At 36.1% G+C, this 12920-nt stretch overlaps 1 protein-coding gene and 1 non-coding gene across 2 annotated transcripts; one reads left to right on the plus strand and one right to left on the minus strand.

Moving 5' to 3' along the window:
* The first annotated feature begins 9623 nt into the window (after positions 1-9623).
* Positions 9624-10238, plus strand: LOC133290338 (TMV resistance protein N). Its single transcript, XM_061488413.1, has 2 exons — positions 9624-9683; positions 9789-10238. Exons 1-2 carry the CDS (start codon positions 9624-9626, stop codon positions 10236-10238), a joined length of 510 nt encoding a protein of 169 aa, XP_061344397.1.
* A 2576-nt stretch (positions 10239-12814) lies between these two features.
* Positions 12815-12920, minus strand: LOC133290342 (small nucleolar RNA R71). Its single transcript, XR_009748634.1, has one exon. It is a non-coding gene; the product is annotated as a small nucleolar RNA R71 (small nucleolar RNA).

A 12920-nucleotide genomic window follows, 5' to 3' on the forward strand; every position in this document is an offset into this window, starting at 1 on the left:
CGAAGCTCAATCTGTCAACCAATCTGCAAGATCATAAATAAAAAAAGGAAGCAATTAAAGATTTGATTGCAAATTTGATAATGATTCATTGGGAGAATTAAAAAGATATGGCTTCAATGTGTAAAGAACCAATTCAACCCAAAAGCTTAAGCTGTTGGGTGAGGTTAAATTAATGTAAAGAACCTTGGGATACACCACCCCAAAAGCTAGCTCATAGGGTGGGAGTGCCCAAGACCTTATAAACTCCATATTAGTTGCACATACAATCAATGTGGGACTATATATCTCAACACGCCCCCTCACACGAGAGCCCATTAGGCTAGAAGAGTGGAAGATGCAACAGGCCCAGCCTACCTGTGCTAAGAAAGTCCACAAGAGAAAGTGGGGGGCGGCGAGGCTCTGATACCATGTAAAAGACCAATTCAACCCAAAAGCTTAAGCCGTTGGGTGAGGTTAAATTAATGGTTTTATATATTTCAACACAGTGGTTATAAATAGGGAGCTGAGGGTCAAGGAAAAACACCAATTCACAAGTCCAGAGAAATACATAGAGACCTGAAGGAGGAATCCTGTTGCGGAGCGCTGGAACACTGAGGAACCAAGTCAACATTACACCAATGGAGGCTTGGGGTTCTGTTTTCTTTACTATTGTCTTTGAATTCAGTATGCTAGGCTAAACTTTTATGTTGTTAGGGGTAGATGGAACCCAATTGAATCTTTATATTATTGAATTAAATTGTTCTTGAATTCTTTTCTTTTTATAATTGAATAAATTTATCTGTCGTTAATACTTTCTATGAGTTTGCTTCTTATAGAATGATTTAGGGGAATTGTATGACAATAGGGATGTTGGTGCATGAACCCTGACTTGGTAAATTTATCATAATCCTTGTGAACTAGGGATAAACATAGGGTAATTGTGCAATCTTGGAATTCTTGATCTTAATGCATGTTTTCTTGGGGAATGATCGGGGAACTAGAGTTCTTTCAAGATCACATAGATTTAGGGTAACAAGAAATTGAGCCCTAATTAACTTAGAAAGAATTGATTGGCAATATATTAAGAAAAGGTTCTTGACTGTTTAATTCATAACATAACGAGGATATTGGGGGAAGTCGAAACCCTAACTACGCTTGTTTTTATTCTTAATCAATCAATCATCTTTTCTAATTGTTTCTTTAATTCTGAATTTTAATTTGCATGTTCTTGATTGTTTTCAATTCCAATTCTCTTCATTTCCAACTTTGATTGTCCAACTAAAGATTGTGTACTCAGTACACTTTATTACTTTTACGACCGGTGCACTTGCCGAAGTCGCAACATGAAGCTTCATAGGTTGCGCTACAAACTGACTTAGTTGTTGTAAAGCGAAAGAAATGTCAAGTTTGGTGTTTGTTAGATACAAGAGACGTCCAACAAGGCGACGGTGGGCTGCAACATCATGGCAAGGTTCTCCTTGGTTTTAAGATAAACGAAGTGTGGCTTCCATTGGAGTAGAAGCAAGTTTTGCACCAATCATACCACCAGCAGTAAACAGTTCAAGTGTATATTTTCTCTGATTCAAAATTATACCTCGTTGAGAACGAGCAATCTCAAAACCTAAGAAGAAACGAAGAGGACCTAAGTCCTTGATTTGGAAGAAATTATCAAGGTGTTGTTTAACAATTTGTTTCTTTTTCATGTTGTTACTAGCTAGAACCATGTCATCAACATACACCAGAAGTGAGTGAAAGAATCATGAGTAACTTTGGTGAATAAAGAATGGTCCGCATTTGATCGAGTGTATCCAAGAGAGATCAGCTCTGTTATCAGTCTCATATTCCATTCTTTACTCGCTTGTTTAAGTCCATAAAGGGACTTTTGAAGCTTGCAAATTTTCTTAGTATTAGGTGCAGAAACTTCCTCTGGTATAGACATGTAAATGTCTTCAGAAAGATTTCCATGAAGAAAGGCATTGTTGATGTCAAGTTGCTCCAAAAACCAGTCACGAGATGCTGCAATAGCTAGAAGAAGCCTAATGGCAGTGAGTTTGGCAACTGGTGAGAAGGTTTCAAAGTAATCTACTCCCTCCAATTGATTGTAGCCTTTTGCCACAAGTCTTGCTTTGTAGCAAGCAATTGTGCCATCTGGATTATGTTTTATTTTGTACACCCATGTTGAACCAATTGGTTTCTTACCTTTGGGTAGATCAATAAAAGTCCATGTATTGTTACTGTTGAGAGCATCAATTTCTTCCCTCATAGTGGCAAACCATTCAATGGATTGAGTTGCCTGTTTAAATGTGTGTGGCTTAACTGAAGAGCTAATATTATTGCAAAATATGGAATATGCAACAAAGACTTGATTGTAAGACATATCAGAAGAGATAGGGTAAAGACAAGTACCAGAATTTTGGTCAGATGAAGTGGCATGACATCCAGTGATTCAGTTGCATTGGTAATCCTGAAGGTGTTTGGGTGGTACCTTTATACGAGTAGATCTCCTTGGAAGAGGAGGAACTGATGTATTATCCAAGGATGCATGAGTGTCAGCATCTAAAGAAGTTTGTATATAGGAATTATCTGAAATAAGATTTTCTGAAACTGGAGTCTTGTTGCGACTCGGCAAGTACACCGGTCGTAAAGTAATAAAGTGTACCAGAGTACGAGATCGTTCCCACGAGGATCAGAATCTTCAGGAACTAGTTCTCTAATTGCGTCTTAGTTGGAAAATCAAGAATTTAGATGAAGAGAATTGTATTTGAAGAACTTAAAATTAAAAACAAATAATAGCATGCAATTAAGAAAATTCAGAATTAAAAAGATTGAATGAAGATGATGATTGTTTAAGAATTGAAAACAAGCGCAGTTAAGGTTTCTACTTCCCACAATATCCTCAATATGTTATGAATTAAACAGTCAAGAACCTGTTTCTTAATATATTTCCAATCAATTCTTTCTAAGTTAATTACGGCTCAATTCCTTGTTAACATAAATCTATGTAATCTTGAAAGAACTCTAGTTCCCCGATTATTCCTCAAGAAAACATGCATTAAGATCAAGAATTTCAAGATTGCATAATTATCCTATGTCTATCCCTAGATCACAAGGCTTATGATAAATTATCAAGTCAGGGTTCATGCACCAACATCCCTATTGCCATACAATTCCCCAAAATCATTCTATAAGGAGAAAACTCATAGAAAGCAATAAAGACAGATAATTTATTCAATTATAAAAAGAACAGAATTCGGAGACAATTTAATTCATAAACATAAAGATTCAATTGGGTTCCATCTACCCTTAACTACATAAAAGACTAGCCTAGCATACTGAATTGAAAAATAACAATAAAGAAAAGAGAACCCCAAGCCTCCATTGGTGTGATGTTAACTTGGTTCCTCAGTGTTCCAGCGCTCCGAAACAGGATTCCTCCTTTAGGTCTCTATGTATTTCTCTGGACTTATGAATTGGTATGAATGGGTATTTTTCTCTGATCCCAAGCTCCTTATTTATAACTTTTGGAGTTGTATCCGTCATTAAATCTCCCAATGAATCCATAGCAGATTTGTGATTGATTTCATCTTTGTTTCCTTTTTGCATTTGATATCTTAGAGATTGGTTGACGATTTTGAGCTTTGAATCCTCGTTGTGATCTTCCATCACATCTTCTTATTGGAGTTATATCTTATCACAATCCAGGTTGATGTGTTTCTTCTTTGTATCTTACAGAATCCGCTGCATATCTTGATCAAATCTTTCTAGGAGTTAGCTTTGGTCGTGCATGGACGTTTTAGTGTGCTGTTTGTGCGCTAAAACATGCTTACAGTGCATTCTTGTCTGCCTCCAAGCGTTTTGGCGTCCAGTAGCACGCCAAAACGTGCTCTTCGAAGGATTTTGGTTGCTTCAAGAGCGTTTTGGTCGTGTTGTTTGGCCGCCAAAACGCTCTCCTCCAGGGAGTAGTGGTTGTTTTCTTCCTTTTATGCGTTTAAACATGATTCATAGACGCCAGAACATCCTCCTTCAGCTGGTACACACTTGGAATCTTGCTTTCTTGTGACTTCAACTCAACTTGATGTCTTCTTTTGGTTCCAAAATACCATAATAGGTGTCAAAAACCCTTGCAAATCAGAATTACGACAATATGTTAGCAAGATATTCAATTACTGTAACTTTACAGTATAAAACCCTAATTTCCATGTAATTCATGGTATATTTCAAAAATAATTAAGCCTAAAAACATGGTAAACCAAGGGTTTATCAAGTCTGATGCTCAACATTAGTGATATCCTTAGAAATAAATTGCTCAGGTTCAATATGTCCTTGTGGTGGAGGCATATCACCCAATGTAGAAGAATCAACAGTAAGAGGCCAAGGAAAATCTTACTTGGAGTGATTTAACACAGAAAAGGGAAAATGCTCCTCATAAAAATCAATATTTCTTGAAATCAAAATCTGTTTAGAAAATAATCAATATTTCTTGAAATCAAAATCTGTTTAGAAAATAAGTCATAGAGCACATACCCTTTGACACCATCTTTGTGACCAAGATAAACACATTTTTGAGCTCTTGGATCAAATTTGGAACGGCCAGCTGTCAAGGTAGATGCATATGTCAAACATCCGAATGTCCTTAAATGGATGAGGACTGGGGGCTTACGATATAAAAGCTCAAAAGGTGATTTGTTTTTCAGTGTTGGAGAGCAAAGCCTATTAATGATGTGGATAGCATGACTGACACAATACGACCATAGGTTTCGTGGTAAGTTGCTTTGAAAAAAGAGAGCTCTTGCAATGTTAAGAATGTGTTGGTGCTTTCTTTCAATAGTCCCATTTTGTTGAGGGGACTCATCACAAGAAGTCTGATGGAGAATACCTTTTGAAGCAAAAAATTCATTCAAACAAAATTTTGGGCCATTATCACTGCGAAAACATTTCACAATCCCCTTGAATTGATTTTCAATGAGAGCCACAAATTCCTGAATATGATTACGAGTTTCAAATTTTGATTTCATGAGAATCCCACAAGTATAAAGAGTATAGTCATCAACAACAATTAAGAGATATCGATGTCCATGAATTGAAGTGACAAAACAAGGCCCCCATATATCTATGTGCATAATATCAAAAGCAGAATTTGAAACTGAAGAGCTGTTAGAAAAGGACAACTTCTTTTGTTTTGCCAAATGACAAATGTCACATGGATCATCTAAATTTTACAGGAAATGAATGGAAATTGAACCATCATGGTTTTTATTACAGACTTGGAACAGTGGCCTAAACGTGAATGCCACACATCAACATGTTTTGATTGTATAGTGAAGCTACTATTACAAGGATAACTATCTTTTATTCCATGATTACAAATTGTATTTTCAGAACTTGTATGTTGCAGAACGTACAAGCCTTTCACCAACTCAGCTAAACCAATCCTCTCCATGGAGGGCACTTGCTGAATAATACACATTGGATGCTGAAAAATCACACGATAAGTAGAATCTCTGATCAGCTTATTAACCGATATTAAATTCACTATGAATTCCTTGACATACAACACATTTGTTAATTTGAGAGAGTTTGAAAGTACTACTATTCTAGAGAGATAAGAAAATACTTGACTCCCATCAGGCAAGAAAATTGCAATAGGCTTAATTTTCTGAATGCTAGACATATTTGCATAAAAACAAGTAATGTGATATGTGGCCCCTGTGTCTAAAATCCACTGAAGATTAGAAGTACTTGATGAGGTCTTTGTGGTTTATGCATTAAGAGCTTTAGCTTGCACCAGGTTACTTGTATGAGGACTCTACATTGTCTGTTGGATCATTTCAAGGATCGTTTGGTACTGCTCATTTGTAAAGTTATCCTTCACATCAGTTTGTGAAGAGTTGTTGACCTTCTCCACAGTGTTTTGTACTTCATCAGTACCTAAAGCTACTGCATTTGCCTTGTGTGTGAATCCTCTCTGCTTGACACCAGGAGGAAAACCATGTTTTTCAAAGCAAGTATCAACCGAATGACTTGTCTTCCCAGAGTAGGTGCAAAGTCGTGATGGACCTGATCTTCCTCTTCAATTAAAGATACCATGTCCTCTCCCACGTGGATAAGAACGTCCTCTTCCTTGAACCTGCTCCATAGAATTGTAGAAAGTTATATGAATTTCTTGATTAACAGCACCTTCTTCTATCTTTAGTTGCCTTTCTTGTTGCATGACCAAAGAAAATGAAAGTAGCCTTTTGTAGGCCATGAACATAAAAGAGGGAAAAATTAAAATTTTGTGCGGAAGAAGCAACCTTTGCCCACCCTCAATCATGTTCAACCCATGATTCATGCAATAGACATGTTAGGGTTTAAAGTTGATACCTTTATTCGGATAATTATTCCTGATCAAATGTGTTCTTGATCAATTCTTCAGACTTGAAGAACACAAGTCCTCCGATGGAAATCCACACCACCTTGTTGTCTTGTAAGAGAAGAACACTTCTTCGAATGCCCAATATCCTTCAATGGAGGTTGCTAGACTCAAGAAAAGAATAGAGATTGGGTTATGCCTTTGGTTATTCCAAGAGAGAGATAGCCACCACACTGATGTGTGTGTTGCCTAAGGTTTCAGTGGAGAAAATTAGAGAAGAAGAAGAGATACGAAACTAAAGAAGAATAGGGGTTATATATAGATGTGGCGACACATTAACTTAAGACTAGGTCAAATCAGCGCTCTCATCAAGTCACAATCTTGTTGGGTAATTTCCTTAATTTTATTCAATCAATCTAATTGAATGGTTCCCCCAATTTCAGCAAATTAATTTAATTAATTGGTTTCCTTAATTTTATCCAATCAATCCAATTGATTGCTTTCCCAAATTTCAGCCAATTAATTTATTTAATTGGTTTCCTTAATTTTGACCAATCAATCCAATTGATTTGTTTCCCTAATTTCAGCCAATTAATTTAATTAATTGGTTTTCTTTAATTTTGGTCAATCAATCCAATTGATTTGTTTCTCCAATTTTAGCCAATTAATTTAATTAATTGGTTTCCTTAATTTTGATCAATCAATCCAATTGATTTATTTCCAAAGATTGATTGGTTTCCTTTGTTTTCTCCATCTTCAATAAATCTAATTTAATGACTATATTTAAATTCCAATTTCAAATTCAAAATTAGAATTTAAATTAATTTTATTTAAATTCGAAATTCGAAATAGGAATTCAAATTAATTTTATTAATTTAACATTTAAATTAATTAGGTTACATCATGGATCAAGTCCAACTTGACCCATGATGCCACTACTCTCTCTTGGCCCAATATGTGGGCTTTTCCAACTTAGGCCCATTATGCCTTATTGGGCCCAAAACACATATGCTAGAATTCAAGACAACTTAAGGTGTTTGTGTGCGACCCATCAGGCCCAACATAGCCACTGACATAAATGGGCTTGGGCCCATAAGGCCTAATTCATCTAATGACAACACAGAGCACTAGCAATGCTTTGTTGTCCTAGAGCTAGTTGAGTTCATCGAATGATCAACCTGTTATACCTATTTGGTTACCGTCTGAATTGTCCTTTCGTCTCGGTTATCCATCCCATTGACCTAGGTCAAGGAAAACGTATCAACCCCTGCGGTCTAAGGTTAGCTTTTGCTGAAACAGAGAATCTTCATTTACGGACTCTAAAGAGCGGGCCATCTCATGACTCCTTTACTATGCATAGATTCCTGAGTCCCGTAAATGTCATCCCGGTTTCACCGGTCTAAGGATAACCTAATCTCTCACAGAGATTGACGAATTCCTTTAGCTTGTCACACTAGCCCTGAGTCCGTAGGGCATGCCCAAGAATATATCTACGAGTCTCCATGTTTCAGGCAGACAAGATATACAATCAAAGCAAGTCTTTCAGAGCACAGGTCTATACGACAACGTCAGGTCTAAGGAAAGACACACCCAAATAATAAGAGACATTACCTATTGATACTATCTGTGACATTTCCTTGTAGTGTCTCTTTTTGGGTCAGTTCAGTGCGCACTATTCTCCAATAGGTCCACCCACGAGTCAGCTAAGACATCTCCATGTCTGTAGCTCACGACGACTCTACCTTGCATCTCCATGCAAGTAGCTGAATCGTGCTAGTCTTATCCGAGATCACCAATGTCCATTATCGGCATCTCTAGACTAGGAATATATTTCTGGCAATGGACGTGTGGTGTCATTGAGCCCTCATGATCGTGATCCCTATTAAAAATCCTCAATGTGACACCTGTTTCATTCCAAGGGCTTTATCCAGTTACTCATATTCAATATTTGAGACATGCAATATGAAACAAGATAAATAATGCTTTTATTCATAAAATTTATTCATAACAAATAAAGAAGTACATGGGTCCATCTGACTCTCAGATTGTCTCTAGGACACCTATGTACTAACAGAAAATACTCTGTTGACTTATGGTAATGGGTCCATTAACCTTATTTGAGACCTTACATTGGAAAACTGATCACTCAACCCCTTGAGAAAACGAATCGAGTAATCCCTTTCTCGAATCTTTTTGACTTCTGCTGAAATTGAACAGCAAGGGTGTATGCCTCTGCATGTTGGTGTTAGCTGCAAAGCTTCTAGTTCATCCCACAGGATCTTATGTTTGGTGTAGTAATCAAACTACAATATTATCACCCTGATGTAGCCTGTATAAGTCATCTTGTAAACCAGAGATTCTAAAAACATCAGATTGAGATAACCTCTCTTTAAGATCATTCCATACGTCTGAAGCTCTATCCATCCATAATATCGATTGAGAGATAGAATCTTTTATTGACCAATGCAGCCATGAAAGGACCATGGTGTTATATCTCTCCCATGCTGCATACCTCTGTATAAGCTACTTCTCTATTTGATGGAATAACATAACTTTGTATTCCTTTACTTAGTGTTACTGTGACAAAATCCTTTGACATTTACTTGAAAATATTTTTTTCTTATTATTCTTTTGAAATTTTTGGTAATCTTTGAAAGTTCTTTGTTGTCTAAATATTTGCAATTTGAAGAATATGTCACATTTGGACTTAGTTCGATCAATGTGAGCTAAATGATGGTTTTGTTGACTAAGTTTGGGTGAAAATTAAAAAAACTATTGCGCATGATTATTGATTTTTGCTATGTTTAATATGATAATGAAGTAGCAGTCTGTCATTCGTTATCTTTCTCTGATGTCCGCCAAAAAAACTCAAGGCCCTTCAAACCCTCAACTTCTCCAAGTCTATCTCCCCTTGGGTTTTTTTCCCTTTTCTTTTTTCTTTTTTTTTGAAAAAAAAGAGTCTTTCTCGCTATAAATGAGTGTTTACAATATGTAATCTTCTCTAAATATGCATATTGAATTGAAAAACATATATATGTGTCTTGTGGTTGACATGTGCCTTTGTTTTAAAAGGGAAGTAGTAGAATTCAAATCATGATTCTGGACTCCCTTGATTTTGAAGTAGTAATGGGATGGAAACAGCTTCAAGCAGATGAAAAACCTGAAAACACTTATTATAAGAAATGCTCATTTTTCTGAAGGTCCCAAACATCTTCCAAGTAGTTTGAGAGTACTGGAATGGTAGGAATATCCTTCACCATCTTTACCATCTAATTTTAATCAAAAAAATCTTATGATACTGGAGTTACCCGGAAGTCGCTTTGTGTCAATTAATTTTCTCATACCAAAGAAGGTAAGAATAATATGTTCTTTTCCCTGTTCTTCTACATCAATATATTCATTCTGAGATAATTCATTTGATTCTTGTATTTTTTTCTTTTTCTTTTTCTTGTTGCAGAAGTTTGTGAATATGAAAGTCTTGAATTTTGATGACTGCGAATTTATAACAGAGATACCTGATGTGTCTGGTGTCCCAAATTTAGAAGAATTATCATTTGGATATTGTGAGAATTTAATTAAAATTCACAAATCAGTTGGATTCCTGGATAAACTTAAAATTTTGAAAGCTAATGGATACAAGAAGTTTAGGAGTTTTCCACCCATCAAGTTGCCCTCTCTTGAAGAACTCAATCTTTCAGATTGTCCTAGTCTTGAGAATTTTCCAGAAATATTAGGAAAGATCGAAAAAATAACACAGCTTGATTTGATTGAAACTCCCATAAAAGAACTGCCATTTTCTATTCAAAATCTCACTCGGCTTCAAATTCTAGCGTTGGGCGGTTGTGGAATTGTTCAATTACCAAGTAGCATTTTGATGATGCAAGAACTTGATCGCTTGATTGTTTAGGAATGTGAGAGATTGCTTATATATAAACAAGACAAAGGTGATGCACAAGTGAGCTCATTGGTGTTTGAGAACATCCTTGATATGGACCTTTGGCAATGCAATATATCAGACGAATTCATTCGAAAAGGTCTCTCTTTGTTTGTCAATTTGAAATGGTTATACCTATCCAAGAGTAATCTCACAATTCTCCCTGCATGCATCAAAGAATGTCTCTTTTTGACAGAAATTAAATTATATGGTTGCAAGAATTTTCGGGAAATTGGAGGGAAATTTCATTTGGATTGTCTGATGCGAGTGGGGAGCGATTGGGGTTCACTGATGTGTAACGCGCAAGGAGCGTGTGATGCTTGCTGAGGTGTGAAGCAGAAGTCTGTGCATGCAAAGGAAGAAGGCTATATAAAGAGAAGAAATAATGAGTGTGCGGCTCTCTGGTTTTTACATCTGGTTTTACCTTTTATTTTTCTGTACCCTTTATGGAGATTTTATTTTTCTTTGTCTTGGTGCTGTAATGGAGTCTGCTTTCTATTCACTCATGTTGGTACAACACTGAGAATTTTCCGGTCATTAGGACTCGTGCTGTATCTTTATTTTCTGCACTTTTCGGTTTTATAATTGGAATATTCGCTTGCTGTTTTGTAACTCAACCCTCATGGGTATGAGATAATCTTCTCAGGGTTGGGTGTAGGTACCCGAACCACAGTTTGGATGTTTGTTGATTGATTTTGTTAAAAGTTAATTCCCTTTTGTTTAATGTTGTGCTTGCAATTAAATAGTCTGTTATTAAGGCCTGGTGATGGATTTTATTTTTAGGAATTAGTCATTGAGAGATGACTAAATCTGGACATGTATTAAACACATGGACTTGAGTGTGAGAGCACTCAAGGGCTGTCACTCAGAGATGAGGACAGCCACCATGTAATTTTTGGACAGGATTCAGCTGAGTCTTTGCTCCATTTAGCATAGAGATATGCATATGTTGTTTGGGACAAAATGATTTTAAGAGATTAAAATCAAATAGAAAATATCCGTTAATTGGGAGTTTATTTTTAATAATTTGTAATTAGCATTCATTCAGAGGCTGTTGGGAAGGGGAACCGAAACTCAACCTACTTTACAACTTATTTTTCACCAACTTAAATTTCTTTTCCTGTGATTTTTAATATTTCAAAAATAGTTCTGTTTATAATTGCTTTATATAAAATTTCTTTTTTTACATCAGAAACCCGATTTGTTTTCCCTTGATTTTTCACTCTTTAGTTCCTGAAATCAATTTTCAAAATCCAAAAAGAAAAGAAGTCATTGGTTAGTAATATTTTAACTTAGTCTTGTGATTATTTGGTTTTTATTTTTACTCATTTTTTAGATTAGGTTCAGTTTCAGCAATTACAAAGTTTAGTCAAGTTACACACGCTAAAGATGCTTGTGGGAACGATAAAATGGTCTCATATACGCCCTATATTACTTGTTGTCGCGTATACTTGCGCGCATACTTGCATAACTGTTAGCAAGGCAACAAGTTTTTGGCGCCGTTGCTGGGGATCGAAGGCGTACATTTGTAGAATTCTGTGTGATTGCTGTTCCTGAGTAATTTAATTTTCTGTTTTTATTTTTTAGATTACTTTTAATTCTGTTTTCTTTATTGTGTAGTTACTGTTGTTGTATGTTCTTTAATAGAGGTAGTTTGATTTCTGTTCATATTCTGATTTTCTACATGTTTTATATAATTTTTCTGTCATTTCATTTTCTAGTTTATTGTTTCATAGCTGTTAATTTATTTCTTAATTTTGTAGTTTCAGTCTTTTATTTTTATTACTAGTTTCATTCTGTTAGTTTGGATATATTGGTACTGTTCTATAATTCTGTTTTGGTTGTGGATATTGTTTCTGCTGCAACTTGAGACTTTTCTGTTTGATTGGTTGCTGTTAATTTTTTTTTTAGAAATAACTGAATAGTCATCTAGGTTGTTTAAGCTAGTCAGGCTAATTGGTCTTAGATCAAAGGGTGCATGAGTGCAACTCCTCACCCTTTCTTAGAATCTTTTGATCCAGAACCTGAAAGGACATTTAGAGTTAGGAGAAGAGCCCAGAGAGCACATAGGCAAATTCCACTTCTAGAAGTTGAAGAAATGAAGGATTTAGGAAGTGTAAATGGGAATGAAGGAGAAGGAGGACCTGCAAGGATACATAACCCACCAGTAATTGATGATAATGATAGGTCCATGATGGACTTCATCATACCTGTGCTGGATGAGTTAGACCCAAGTATTGCCCAACCTGTTAATGGAGTACCCTTTAAGTTAGAACCGGTGATGTTCACCATGCTCCAAAATATGGGGCAGTTCCATGGTCTGTTGATGGAAGACCCACACAAGCACCTTAGGAATTTCATAGAAGTGGCCAACACATTTAGAAATCCTAACATCTCGGATGATGTTCTAAGATTGAAGCTCTTCCCTCATTCACTGGCTGATAAAGCCAAAGAGTGGTTGAACTCCCTTCCATCCAACTCCATAACCAATTGGCACACACTTGCTGAAAAATTTATCATGAAAATTTTCCCATCCAACAAGATAGTGCAAACCAAATGAGATATCACCAACTTCATGCAGAAGGATGGTGAGACCTTAGTGGATGTGTGGGAGAGGTTTAAGATCCTTCTTAAACAATGTCCCAACCATGGCTT

The sequence above is a fragment of the Gastrolobium bilobum genome, unplaced genomic scaffold (assembly GCF_033153095.1).
Source record: "Gastrolobium bilobum isolate Gb01-03AN ecotype WA unplaced genomic scaffold, APGP_CSIRO_Gbil_v1 utg196412, whole genome shotgun sequence".
In the NCBI taxonomy this organism is placed as follows: domain Eukaryota; kingdom Viridiplantae; phylum Streptophyta; class Magnoliopsida; order Fabales; family Fabaceae; genus Gastrolobium; species Gastrolobium bilobum.